This window comes from Arctopsyche grandis, chromosome 12, assembly GCF_051622035.1.
Source record: "Arctopsyche grandis isolate Sample6627 chromosome 12, ASM5162203v2, whole genome shotgun sequence".
NCBI lineage: Eukaryota > Metazoa > Arthropoda > Insecta > Trichoptera > Hydropsychidae > Arctopsyche > Arctopsyche grandis.
Window position 1 is genome coordinate 20892844 of NC_135366.1, and position 12798 is coordinate 20905641.

The 12798-nt window shown below is 38.5% G+C and overlaps 1 protein-coding gene across 1 annotated transcript; it reads right to left on the bottom strand.

Moving 5' to 3' along the window:
* Window positions 1–5838: 5838 nt before the first annotated feature.
* Window positions 5839–8534, bottom strand: LOC143919889 (uncharacterized). Its single transcript, XM_077442454.1, has 2 exons — window positions 7749–8534; window positions 5839–7647 (listed from the first exon to the last, which is right to left on the bottom strand). The coding sequence occupies exons 1-2, from the start codon at window positions 7866–7868 to the stop codon at window positions 6103–6105; spliced, it is 1665 nt and encodes a 554-aa protein (XP_077298580.1). The 5' UTR covers window positions 7869–8534; the 3' UTR covers window positions 5839–6102.
* Window positions 8535–12798: the final 4264 nt, after the last annotated feature.

Consider the following 12798-nt stretch of genomic DNA (forward strand, 5'->3'; position numbering starts at 1 on the left):
ATCTCACGAGCCGCTACTGGCATTCACCGAACCCTTCTTAATTGGAAAAATAAAATATGATTTTTTTCAAATTCAAAACATATATTTTACTGGTGCACAAAATGAACCGTGCATCAACATCATTGTTTTCAAAGAACAAAACCATTAAAACATGATTTTCACACAAAAACAAAAACATAATAATGAGTATTTACTGCAAATCAGTGTGGCTTCTGTTGTTGCCTTTCAGATACCAGTTCAGAAATGCACGGTTTCACCTTGGCAAGTGCCACTCTCGTGTCATTTTCGCAACAAAGTCTGTTCCTTTTCTTCATTTTTATGTCCAGCATCCTCGAAAAGGATTGCTCGCAAAGATATGTAGTAACAAACGGTATGAAAATCTCCAGAGCTTTCTTAGCAATAACAGGGTACGCTACCATTGACACCAAAAATTTTGAAAACGTTGTTGTTCTGAAGAAGTTGCTGTTGAACCTGGCTCTGCTGAATTTCCGCCGAACCCCTGAGACTGACTCACCGAACCCCTGGGGTTCGATCGAACACAGGTTAAGAATCACTGGTATAGGAGCTATCAATCGTATTTATGATGCCGCCCCCCTCACATTATAAGTTCGGTGATTATTCCGCAAAAATCTATCAGGCCTACGTCACTAAAATCTCGATCACGGAACATTTGACGCCCAAAAAATCCATTTTTTTAATTCGCGAAAATATAAGCATTCATGATATGCATAGTCGAGGCTATTATAGAGGCTGTTATAGAGGCTATAGTCGAGGGACAATATGAAGGACCTTCAAAAATTTTTTTGGATTTAAACCCTAGAGCATTTTATGTATCGTGTGCTGTTCATAGTTTAAATTTAGTTGTAAATGCCGCATCAGACGCTTCTGACGAAATTTCATGTTTTTTTGACATTATTATTAATTTGTGCAATGCCTGATTTATCAATAGTAAACGAAATGTTGGCGGCACTGGACGTGGAATGACAGATCGTTCAGATATTGAATGTGTACACACGTACGATAACCAAACAAATGTATATGGAATTGTAAGTCAGAATTTACTGATATTACTTGAATGACGGAAGGTATCAATTAAAAATGATCTCAAAGCTGTAGATGAGCAAAATGGAAGTGGAGGAGCCCCCGGAAGAGATGAGCTTGCAGACCCTGGAGAGGTTAGGTGGCGGTCGGCTAAAGGACATCTGCCGCGCCTGTCTCTCCGAGGCTGAGCCCCCAAGCCTCCTCTTCAATGGCAACGAAAATCTAGCCGATCTGGTGTGGAGGTGTGCCGGCGTACGACCTGCTCAAGGCGATGGCTTACCAGAAGCACTCTGCCCTCGCTGTTGTGCCGATCTCTCCGCAGCCACTCAATTCAGGGCTCGGGTGCTGCATGCAGATCAAATACTGCAACAGTATGCCAAAAACCTGATTAAATCAGAACAAACAGACCCAATCAAAGAAGAGCTGAGCTTACCAAAACAACCCGTTGAACATCACACTGAAGAAAACAACACACGGAAACATAAAAAGAAAAAGCGACTCAAAACTGAATACAACGCCGAGAATGATTTAAATGTCGATATTAAATGTGAGTTCGAGTATGACGATGGAGTGGAAGATCAACGAGCTGACACTCCGGACGTAGAAGACAAACAAAAAGCCAAAAGTTACATATGCGAAATATGCGAGAGACCCCTCAGTACCAAATACTCCTTACAGTACCACATGAAGTCGATGCATAGCGGCAAGAAACGCGTCGGAAACGTATCTGGATGGGGTGCCGAACGTAGATTCCATTGCGTCGAATGTGACTACTCAACTCGGCACAGTCAAAGCCTTGTGTATCACATGAGAGTGCACACCGGCGAGAAGCCGTTCAAGTGTGACGTATGCGATAGGTGTTTCTCTCAACCGGGAAGTCTCAGCTGCCACAAGAAGACGCACAGTGATAAGATGTATTTCACCTGTGCCGAATGTGGTAAACAATTCAAGTACAAAGAAACGTACGAATCTCACAAGAACGTCCACGTCGAGGAGAAGAAGTACACATGTCCCATCTGTAGCAAAGGACTCAAGTCCCGAAAGACTTTGGAAGGTCACATGAATAGGCATATGAATATAAAGAATTACAGTTGCGAGACTTGCGGCGCTACATTCGTCACTCACGTCGAGCTGTTGAATCATTCGAGGAAGCACACGGCCGAGAGGAAGTACATGTGCAATCTGTGTGACTTCAGGACGTACATGAAGAAAGGTTTGGAGACTCATTTAAGGCGGCATACAGGCGAGAGGCCGTTCAAGTGTGATCTTTGCGATCTGTCGTGCTATACGAAGGGCGAGCTGAAGTGCCACAGACGGAAACACACAAAGGAGAAGAACTATTCTTGCCCGGTGTGCGAAATGAAGTTCATCCATAGCTCCAGTGTGAACAAACATATGCTGAAAGCGCATGGAATCAAATATAATAGAATTAATATCGTTGATAGGCGAGTCGTCAAGTAGCTTTATTACTACATATTATATATAGGCTTTAAATTGCTCAATTATTTTTTTTTTTAATTTGTATTCGATTCCATATATATAGTAATAGCGTCCTATAAGAGGTGCCTAATTTTTTTTTTTGTCGAATTTGACTTCAAAGTTTGAATAATTATTCTAGGTCATAAAGGTGAGCGAAATTCACCTATTTTTATTAGAGGCTATGTATATATAACTATTTCATACCTAATTATCTAATGTTTGTTGATTTCCAACATGCATACAAAAGTCTTGCCAGATTATGGGATTTTAGATCCAATTTGTTTTCTTTATGCTGTTGATTTGTGTAACGACAGAATATTCCCACCTAGCAGTGTAGGAAGTTCTTTGATTTTCCAAGAGTGGCGTGATGGGTCCACTTTTGCATGATATGTTTGATTATATGGTACTTATTGGTTATACGGGCTCATCCGAGCATCGAATATATACACTGAACGGCAAGGCACGTCTTCGTGGCTTCCAGCCTAAGGGCATTCCCAGTTCAGGGATTAACCTTTATCGATAACTGTCAATCAAGGATAAAATATCACTGAAAACACTCCAGGGGGTGATTTTTTGGGACTGCGTGCCTCAAGAATGGATAAGCGGACTTGCGTTTTTTTTGCAAATGCAAAAGTATTAAAAAAAAAACGTGCCGTGTGCCTTTCAGTCGGTTTTCGCCCTTACACCCACATATAGCCAGCAGCATGGCTTGGTGGTTGGACTATTGCCTAGCGCCAAGAGGTCACTGGGTTCGATCTCGTAAGTTGACCTCTTTATGAGTATATTATCTGTAATGCTGCTGGTCAGACTTGGATATTTGTGACTCCAAGTCGATCGTTTCCTATCAGAGTTTGCCAATTTTTCTGATTTCATTGTTGAAACGGTTCCTCAATTAAAAATTGGCTAAAAACCCATCCTACCTACTATGTCACCACTATTTGAGTATAATTTATGTACAAAAATTCATAGAGGTCTCGTTAATTTCGAGTTTTTCAGTGTCTCGTAATTCAGCGACTTATGTGATAAAAATGCTGTATTGTATGTAATTGGCCAGGAAGGCGCATTGGGGTTTACCTGTTTGGCCTTCCTGGTATATATGTATGTAAAATATATACATAAATACATAGCAGTTACATAAATGACCTCTAGGTGTCGCAAACAGTTTTAGTAAAGTGGCAATATATGATAGAACATCGTGGTGTGGCTCGTCAACACATGGAAAGTTATTTTGCAGTGTATATAATGCAAAACCAAGATCCATTTTAAAAGATTCTCTCTGCAATAACACAATACTGGCCTCCACTACAACATACATATGTATTTGAAATTCATAGACACATATATACATAGGTATGTATAGTAAAATTCTTTGGGAAATTATCGATATTATTAGATGTAATGTCAATCACTGGTTGTGTACTGTCTCTTTGCTAAATCTGTTTGTGACACCTAGAGACTATTCAGGTAACTTTTGTGCATTTGTGTGTGTATAACCAATAAGTACCGATTTTATATTATTATTTTTACTACTAAGTTTTAAGTTGTGAAACGTTGATGTGTTTCTTTTGATTGTTTTGTCCATATAATTGTCTAATTTCTTGCCTCTGTTTAACTCGAGTTTAAATGTTAAAGTCTGATTAATTTATAGTACTGATTTGGTGTGGCTGATAAATATTGTAATTTTCAAATTTGTGATTTAGTATTTATTTATTAACAACCAATTTATCGCATTAAAATTGTTCCCCATGTATGTATATATGTATCTGATAATTATTTATTTTTATAAATGGTAAATAAAATATTTTCCAATTTTTATATGGAATTGTTTCAATTTAGATCAATTATGTATGTATATAATCTAATAATAATTCAATTGATACTGTTACGTTAACTCGGATTAGGCCGAGTAAGTGCAATCGGATTAAGCCGAGTAGAATCCCAGAGACTGTGTGACCGTTATAATTGGTTTCGAGGATTATCTCCCCCGAATGCACTTAGCGGCGATAGCGATACTCGGTCGCATTCCCGTGGAGTTCTTAGAACTGACAGCGGTAGCGTAGGACACTTCCGTGGCACATCTAGTACGTGACCATAACAATAGGTAAACAAATCGGACGTCGAAGATGCCCTGAGAGACCTGCCCCTTATAAGGCGGTACTTAGACGATATCAAAACATTCTGGACGGAGTACTGGCGGTGCGTGTATCTCCTTAATCATCAATAAATGCTGTGACACGACTTTGGCCTTTTACTTGGATCCTCCAGCCACCCCTACGCAACAATAATTAACATGGTTTTAGTAAGTAAAATGTTTCTTCTGTAACCTGGACGTTACTTGCAACGAGTGATCCAACCGTTTTGGGCGTCCATGTTACTCACATCGTGTCAACCCGGTATTTAAATCAATAGACAGGGGAGGATGATGTGACTGGCAAAGATCCATTCTACAGAAACTTGGTTGAGATTTTACAGAGAATCTTTATTTACTTGGTGCTCTGTTACTCGAAATTTCTCGGGGCTACCACATATTCGTCATTTTCAAATATTCGAATATCGAATAGTAAATGTAGTATTCGAATATATTCGAAGTAGGTAATCGAAGTATTCGAACATTTTCAATGACAAATAAATTTTTAGTTACATACAAATGTAATAAGCATCGGTAATCTAATACATAATTTCGAAAGAGACTGCATGTATGTTTGTTTGGTAAAATGTAAAAACATTTTTCTTGGTGGCGCCGAATAATCAATTATATTAATAACCAATTATTTAAGTTTAATTAATATAAACATCGTTAATTTTATATTATACATATTTTTGTTGAAACTATACATTACACGTTAATTTAAGAGTTCCTAAGGAAAGACAAATACAAAAAAATTGGATAAAAATAATTCGCCAACTAATTAAATTGTAAATAAATCTATATGAAAATAAAACACGTATATTTAACTATCAAAAAGGACTTTTATTTCTGTAGTAATATGTGATGACCCTGATTATATTCCGAGTGTAGTGGCATGTGCGAATTGAGTAGTAATGGAAACGGTAAACATGTTGAAACAAGAATTTCTTTCAAAGGGCGCTTCTTATAACATTTGTCTGAATGCACCCCCATATCATGATTCATGACATACGGGGAATACTTTACTATTTTTGAAACACAACTTGCGTGAAAACATTCTCCACTTCTACGGCGAAATGTGGTCTTTCCAAAATTTCCTCCGGAAAGCAAAACTTCCTCCGGCTTTACACCCTTTACAATTTGTATTTACCATAATTATATCAATTTTATTCAATAAATAAAACAAGTAAGCCAAATAATAGATGTGTATTTAATTTTCAATTATCATTTCTCTTAAAATTATTTAAATTAACTGCAATGAGAAGAAATTACATGAAAGGGGGGCAACAGAAACATCATGGCACGCATGCAGCCAAAATGTAAGAATATTTATATATTAACAGTAATTATATAATTACAATTTTTTTTATATTCATCCCAGTATGCATTTTATTATGTGATCAGAGTGTAGATTTTAGAGTAAATGATTTTAAACAAATTTCACACTTTGGCTTTTACCCGGTGTGAGTTCCTAAATGTCTCACAAGTGCATTTTTTCGAATAAATGATTTTAAACAAATGCCACATTTGTGTGGTTTTATCCCAGCATGCATTATTTTATGTTTCTCAAAGCCAGATTTGTCAGTAAATGATTTTAGACAAATTTCACACTTGTAAGGCTTTTCCCCCGTGTGAGTTCTCAAATGATTAAAAAGTGAATTTTTTCGAATAAACGATTTTAAACAAATGTCACATTTGTGTGGTTTTATTCCAGCATGCCATTTTTTATGTCTTTCGAGGTTAGATTTTTGAGTAAATGATCTTAGACAAATTTCACACTTGTAAGGCTTTTCCCCGGTATGAGTTCTCAAGTGTGACACAAGTTCATTTTTACGAACATATGATTTTAAACAAATGTTACATTTGTATGGCTTTTCCCCCGTGTGAGATATTAAATGTGTCATAAGTTTATCTTTTCGAATATATGATTTTAAACAAATGTCACATTTGTGTGGTTTTATCCCAGCATGCGATTTTTTATGTACCTCGAGGCTACATTTGTGAGTAAATGATTTTAGACAAATTTCACACTTGTAAGGCTTTTCCCCCGTATGAGTTCTCAAGTGTGACACAAGTTCATTTTTACGAACATATGATTTTAAACAAATGTTACATTTGTATGGCTTTTCCCCCACGTGAGATATTAAATGTGTCATAAGTTTATCTTTTCGAATATATGATTTTAAACAAATGTCACATTTGTGTGGTTTTATCCCAGCATGCGATTTTTTATGTGCCTCGAGGCTACATTTGTGAGTAAATGATTTTAGACAAATTTCACACTGGTATGGCTTTTCCCCCGTGTGAGTTCTCAAATGTGATATTAGCACATTTTCATAACTAAATGATTTTAAACAAATGTCACATTTGTGTGGTTTTATCCCAGCATGCAATTTTTTATGTGTCTTGAGACTAGATTTTTTAGTAAATGTTTTTAGACAAGTTTCACACTTGTAAGGCTTTTCCCCCGTGTGAGTTCTCAAATGATTAAAAAGTGAATTTTTTCCAATAAACGATTTTAAACAAATGTCACATTTGTGTGGTTTTATTCCAGTATGCCATTTTTTATGTCTTTCAAGGTTAGATTTTTGAGTAAATGATTTTAGACAAATTTCACACTTGTATGGCTTTTCCCCCGTGTGAGTTCTTAAATGTCCAACAAGTATATTTTTATAACTAAATGATTTTAAACAAATATCACATTGAAACCGCTTTTCTCCAGGATGAGATCTTTTGTGTAGAATAAGTTCAGATTCACTGGGAAATGGCTTTAAGCAAATGTCACTATCCTTTCGGTGAATTGTCGATTGTGAAGGCTCATCGTCCCATATTAGATCTTCCAAGAAAACTTCTTCAGTCTTGATGTTCAAGCAATCAGCTAACCTCAGTTGAGACGTTTCGTGGCTTCGAAAACAAGCCTTTCGAAAGCTGATCAACGATTCCAGATTGGTCTTACACGAAAGACACACCGTGTCTGGCAACCCATCGCCTCTTTTAACCTGCAGATGAAATGAAAAAAACAATAGGATTGAGCGGTGAGAAGAGTTGGAAGAACCAATTGAGTCCATAACAGTATTATAACCTGTAACCAGTAACCTACATAAATTTGACAGCCGGTCCGAATGCGTTGCTCCAGACGCTCTGGATGAGGACCTGGTATCTGGAAGATGGAGACGGAAGACTCGGTCGGAGCTGATCCAAGACAAAGCCTGCACTCCATCGTCCCTGTATTTAACTCTGACAGCAACCAGATATGCCTTGCTCTTTTCTTTGGTCTAAATTCGGTACTAGTTTGTCACTAATTATCGATACTGTCACTAATTATCGATAGTGACAGTTGTCAGCTGTTCAATCTTTCGACATGGTTTTGGCGCAAATATTTAAAAAAAATTTTGTCCATCATCCACAAGTGTCCAAAACTCTCCTTCGGTTTTTCTATTTTTTAACATGGGATGCACATTAAAACACCTCCGTGCTTTTTTATTGCCTTCTTGAGCTTCTTCTTCCAACAACAGCGCGATTATACATCATTTTTCGTTCGATAAACGTCGAAACATTTTTGCAGACTTGTATTCTGACGCGTAGCTACGAATGCACGTGTATGCATTCATATTGCAAGTACTCGACAATACGACGTAAGCGATATTGCGCCGTATCGTCATGGCCTCTAATGTATAAGTAAGCCGATTTTGCCTTGCACTCGGCCAAATTGCTGTAAACGTGACGTGACCGCGACGTGTAGGTAGATATTAATAGAAATGTAATAAAATGACATATTTGAAACGGAGTCGTGCAGTGCTGAAGCCGTGCAGTGCTGTTAAGTATGAACATACCTTTATACGGTAAACGGACTACTAGTCAAATGTGAACCTGTCACAGGACAACTGGTCGCTCTAGATCGGTCACTCGTGATCATCCGTCACGCTAAAACTGGTCACGAGAAAACTAGTCACACGCTAAAACTGGTCACGAGAAAACAGGTCACACGCTAAAACTGGTCACGAGAAAACTGGTCACACGCTAAAACTGGTCACGAGAAAATTGGTCACACGCTAAAACTGGTCACGAGAAAATTGGTCACACGCTAAAACTGGTCACGAGAAAACTGGTCACACGCTAAAACTGGTCACGAGAAAACTGGTCACACCCAAAAATTTAAAACTTTCACACAAACAAAAATATTCTCAAATACTTTTTATTTACGAAATTTTTATTATTATCGACTAGACATATGTTCGAGCCAAAGGCCCTCGTGGCCGTTGTTTGTGGTCTTCGCGAAGAGTTCGCGGGCATCTGTCAGCTCATCTGACGTTCTCTAGCCACGCCGAGAAGGTTGGCAATCGCTTTTGCGTTCATTTCACTTTGACAGTTCGTATGTCAAATCACAAATCTTAACTCACCGCGGTAAATGTACCGCAGGGAGGTCTATGAAAACACTGATTGTGTACTAACACTAAGAGGATCCTTTATTTATGTTCACTTGTTACAATAGTAATTATATGTAAAAAAAGAAGGTCGTTTTCGTTTCTCAGCTTCGTAGCCAATGGGACGTTATCATCGTCTTCATCTTTAATATGGACGGTATCTAATCAGGTGTGCAGCCTGGGCGATTTCCAGATTCTAAAAAGTATGAGGGACAAGGACGGAGAAGGATTTTCAATAGTACTAAAATAGTGAATCGATACGTAGTTTTTAATATTATTTTTTTTTAATTTTATGTTCATTGGATTTTAATTGCATCACGTGACGATCCGGTTTACACAATCTTTCGTGGGTACGCTGGCGTGCTCCAAATCCACCTGTAATGTTCTCCTGGTTGGATGCTCGTCGTCTATAGCAGAACATCGCAACCTTTTCACGCATCTCGCTCGCACGCGTTAGATCTATATGGTGCTATACGCTTCTACGTTGCCGCGGCACTCAGGTTACGATGCACTGGTCTATAGGCCAGACCGCACTATGCGACAATCGAACAATCCGACACTTCACAACAGTACGCGACCAAATATTGCTTGTATGAAATTGTATGAGACATAACGCACCGCGCGACAGTCGCATGACGTAGAACGACACTGCGTCAAAGTTGACTTTCGGACCAACTTTGACGCAAGGTGTCGTTGAATGGGGCTTGCCTTGCGACAATTATTCTCCTTCTTCATATCGTGACTTTGAAATAGCATGTAGCCATAATCTTTTGATTTTTCTTCTTTCCCGCATATCAAAGATACTGTGGCGGCTCGCTTATACGACATGGTCGAGTTTGGTTGCCTTCCTGCGAGTGGGAACCAACTCGGCTGGGTTCGGAGAGCCACTACTCACTCTTCCTTCAGCTGTCATATAATAAACACGTGCATTAACATGCCAGTCGTCTCATTCGTTCATCCCCATAATACTATAATAGCGTCCGTTTCCTCCATCTTGCTCCGAGGTACCGAACGAATGATTGACATAATTTACTGCAGTGTGTCGCATCGCTGTCGTTCAAGTGCGGTTTACCTAATATTGTCGCACACTGTTGTGAAGTGTCGGATCATTCGGTTGTCGAATAGTGCGGTCAGACCTTAAGACACCAACTTTTATAGCCATTTTCCAGGGATCTTTCCTTGGTGCAGTTTTGAAAAATGAAAATGCATTTACAGATAACAAATATACTGAACATAAAATAATAAATGAAAATAAAAAATAAAATAAAACACATATTATTAAATAAAATATAGATATATTTAAATAGACATACAGATATATTTAAAGCCCGCTTTAAAGGTCAAGGAATTTGACCCTTAGAGCCCTCAACATGAGGCCACCACCCCCTCAACGAATACAGTCTAAAAGACCCTTTCGTCGGAGAACGAGACGGTTGTTCAGCAATATCGCACAAGAACAACCGCGCACCACTGCTCTAATAAAAAAACGGTACATAACCAAGTAAAAAATAAACAACAACGCATGAACACATAAAACGTTCATGCGTTAGGAATCATGTAATACCCGAAATGTACTGTGCAATGCACGCACACCTCAAGTAAACACACACACACACAAAATCCGCAAATACATACACACACCTAAACAGCAAACGCACACTCACACACACATTCACAGATTAAAAAATAAATAAAAACTCAAATGCTTCTGCAATCAAGTGGAATAATAGCATCCAGGGCAACACAGCTTCCCAAAGCATTCCGCGAACTTTTCGAAAGCTCTAAACGAAGCTTTATTCATTATTAGATCCCCATGTTGCAGGGGGCCAATGAGAGAACCCCTGACGCTGTCCAACAGAACCCTCCTCTCAGCCTCCATCCCAGGACAGGACCACAAAATGTGATCTGCGTCCTGCTCCAGAAAAGAACACGGACAAAAGGATTCAGACACTAAGCCCATAGATGCAAACTTTCCGTTAAAGTGGCCATGACCAGTCAAAAATAGACTGGCCCAAAAACTGGGCGACAGCCAATCACGCTCAAGGCGCGAAGTGACCCTTGGAAAAAACAAATAAGCGTGTCTACCTTTGGAGGAAAAATCCCATCTAAGTTGCCAAGCTGAAATAGCACAATTTAAAATAACAGACTTCAAACCAAGCCAAAATCGAGGATCATCGCACTGTGACTGATTAGGAGCATGGAAAATAACGCCCGAGACGGAAGCATCTATCACCACGAAGCACCACGAACCTTTTCCCAAGCAGCTCCTATTTGGACGATCAAGTCATGTGGCAATGTACCCGTGAGAATCTGTAGCGAGTCTGTAGACGCAGTGCGATAGGCCTGTGTAAGAGCGATCAGAGGAAAACGCTGACCACTATTTAATGTACGACATACAGATATCAAACATCTTCAGATATCAAAGATCTTTCTCGGACCGGTAAATTTTTAGGTATACGCCCATCTATTATTTCAGGCAATAGGCATTGATCATAGAAATTTTCTAAGCGTTGTTCCATTTTTAGCCAGAATGTATCATCTTTTTCAATTCTTTCAAAAATCATACCTGTGGAACTCCACACCACGAAATAACAGTAGTCACGACCCGTTATATGCCGCAATTTACATATTTTTCCAAAGTTAGATGCTGTTAGAAGCTTACGTCTTTCAACTGCCCACAACCTATTGTCACTTCGGTCCACTGTGCTCCTCTCAAGTTCATTCTTTTTTGATTGTGATAAGTTCAAGTCTCTAAGAAATTCTTCTTTTTTCTTTTGAAACACTTCATCTGCCATATCTGGTTCTATTTCCAACTGACCGTAATTTTCATCCGGCCTGTAACTTTTCTTTTCTTGCTTGTCTTAACTTCATCATACGTTAATTTTCTATTTCTGATCCTTTCTCTGTTCTGCCCCAAAGCCCGTTTTCTTACTATAAATTGTTTCGTGTAGTAATTTTGTGATTTTTGCACTCAATTTTTTGTATGATGATGTTGGGCCCATATGGCATTAGTTGCATTAATTTCTTCATGATACTGGAGTCTCCATCGCCTACAAGTTTGTTGAATTTAACCCCATGCATTTCCATGCTTTTTAAAAAACCTTTGCAATAATATCAGCTTCCATGGCATTAGCGCTGTCACGCCAATTTTTAAAACACTTGTGCTCAGTTGCATCTATATTTAATTTTGTAGCTCTGGCACATATGCAGCAGTAAGAGTTTCGTACTCCGAGATATAAAACTTTTTTTGTTCGGAGCCCTACTATGCACGCTGCACCAGACAAGGAGCTAAACCCACTTTTATATTTTATATTTTATTATATGATCTCTTTGCCCAAGAACCGTCTGCAATGACTGTCAGTAAGGGATATCCTTCCTCGTCTATGTCACCATTTAAAATGGCGAGCCTTTTTTCTTCTTCACCAGCGACAATCATTTCATCAAAGGCACATTCTTCGATTGTAGGCGCTAAATGTTTTTCTATGCTTGTGTAAATTCCACGACTCATACATGGCATATATTTAATTGTGAATAGCCATTACCTGTACAAACAATTCCTTCTACGAAAGCAGTATTTGCAGAAACTTGCAGTTTCGGATCTTTGGAGTATACAGTTTCCTTTGCTAAGCACATTCTACACCGAAAAACATATTCGCTGAGAAAACCTTTTCTTATTTCTTTCACAAAATTTAAGTCAGATAATGTACAATTAGTGTGTTCATGCTT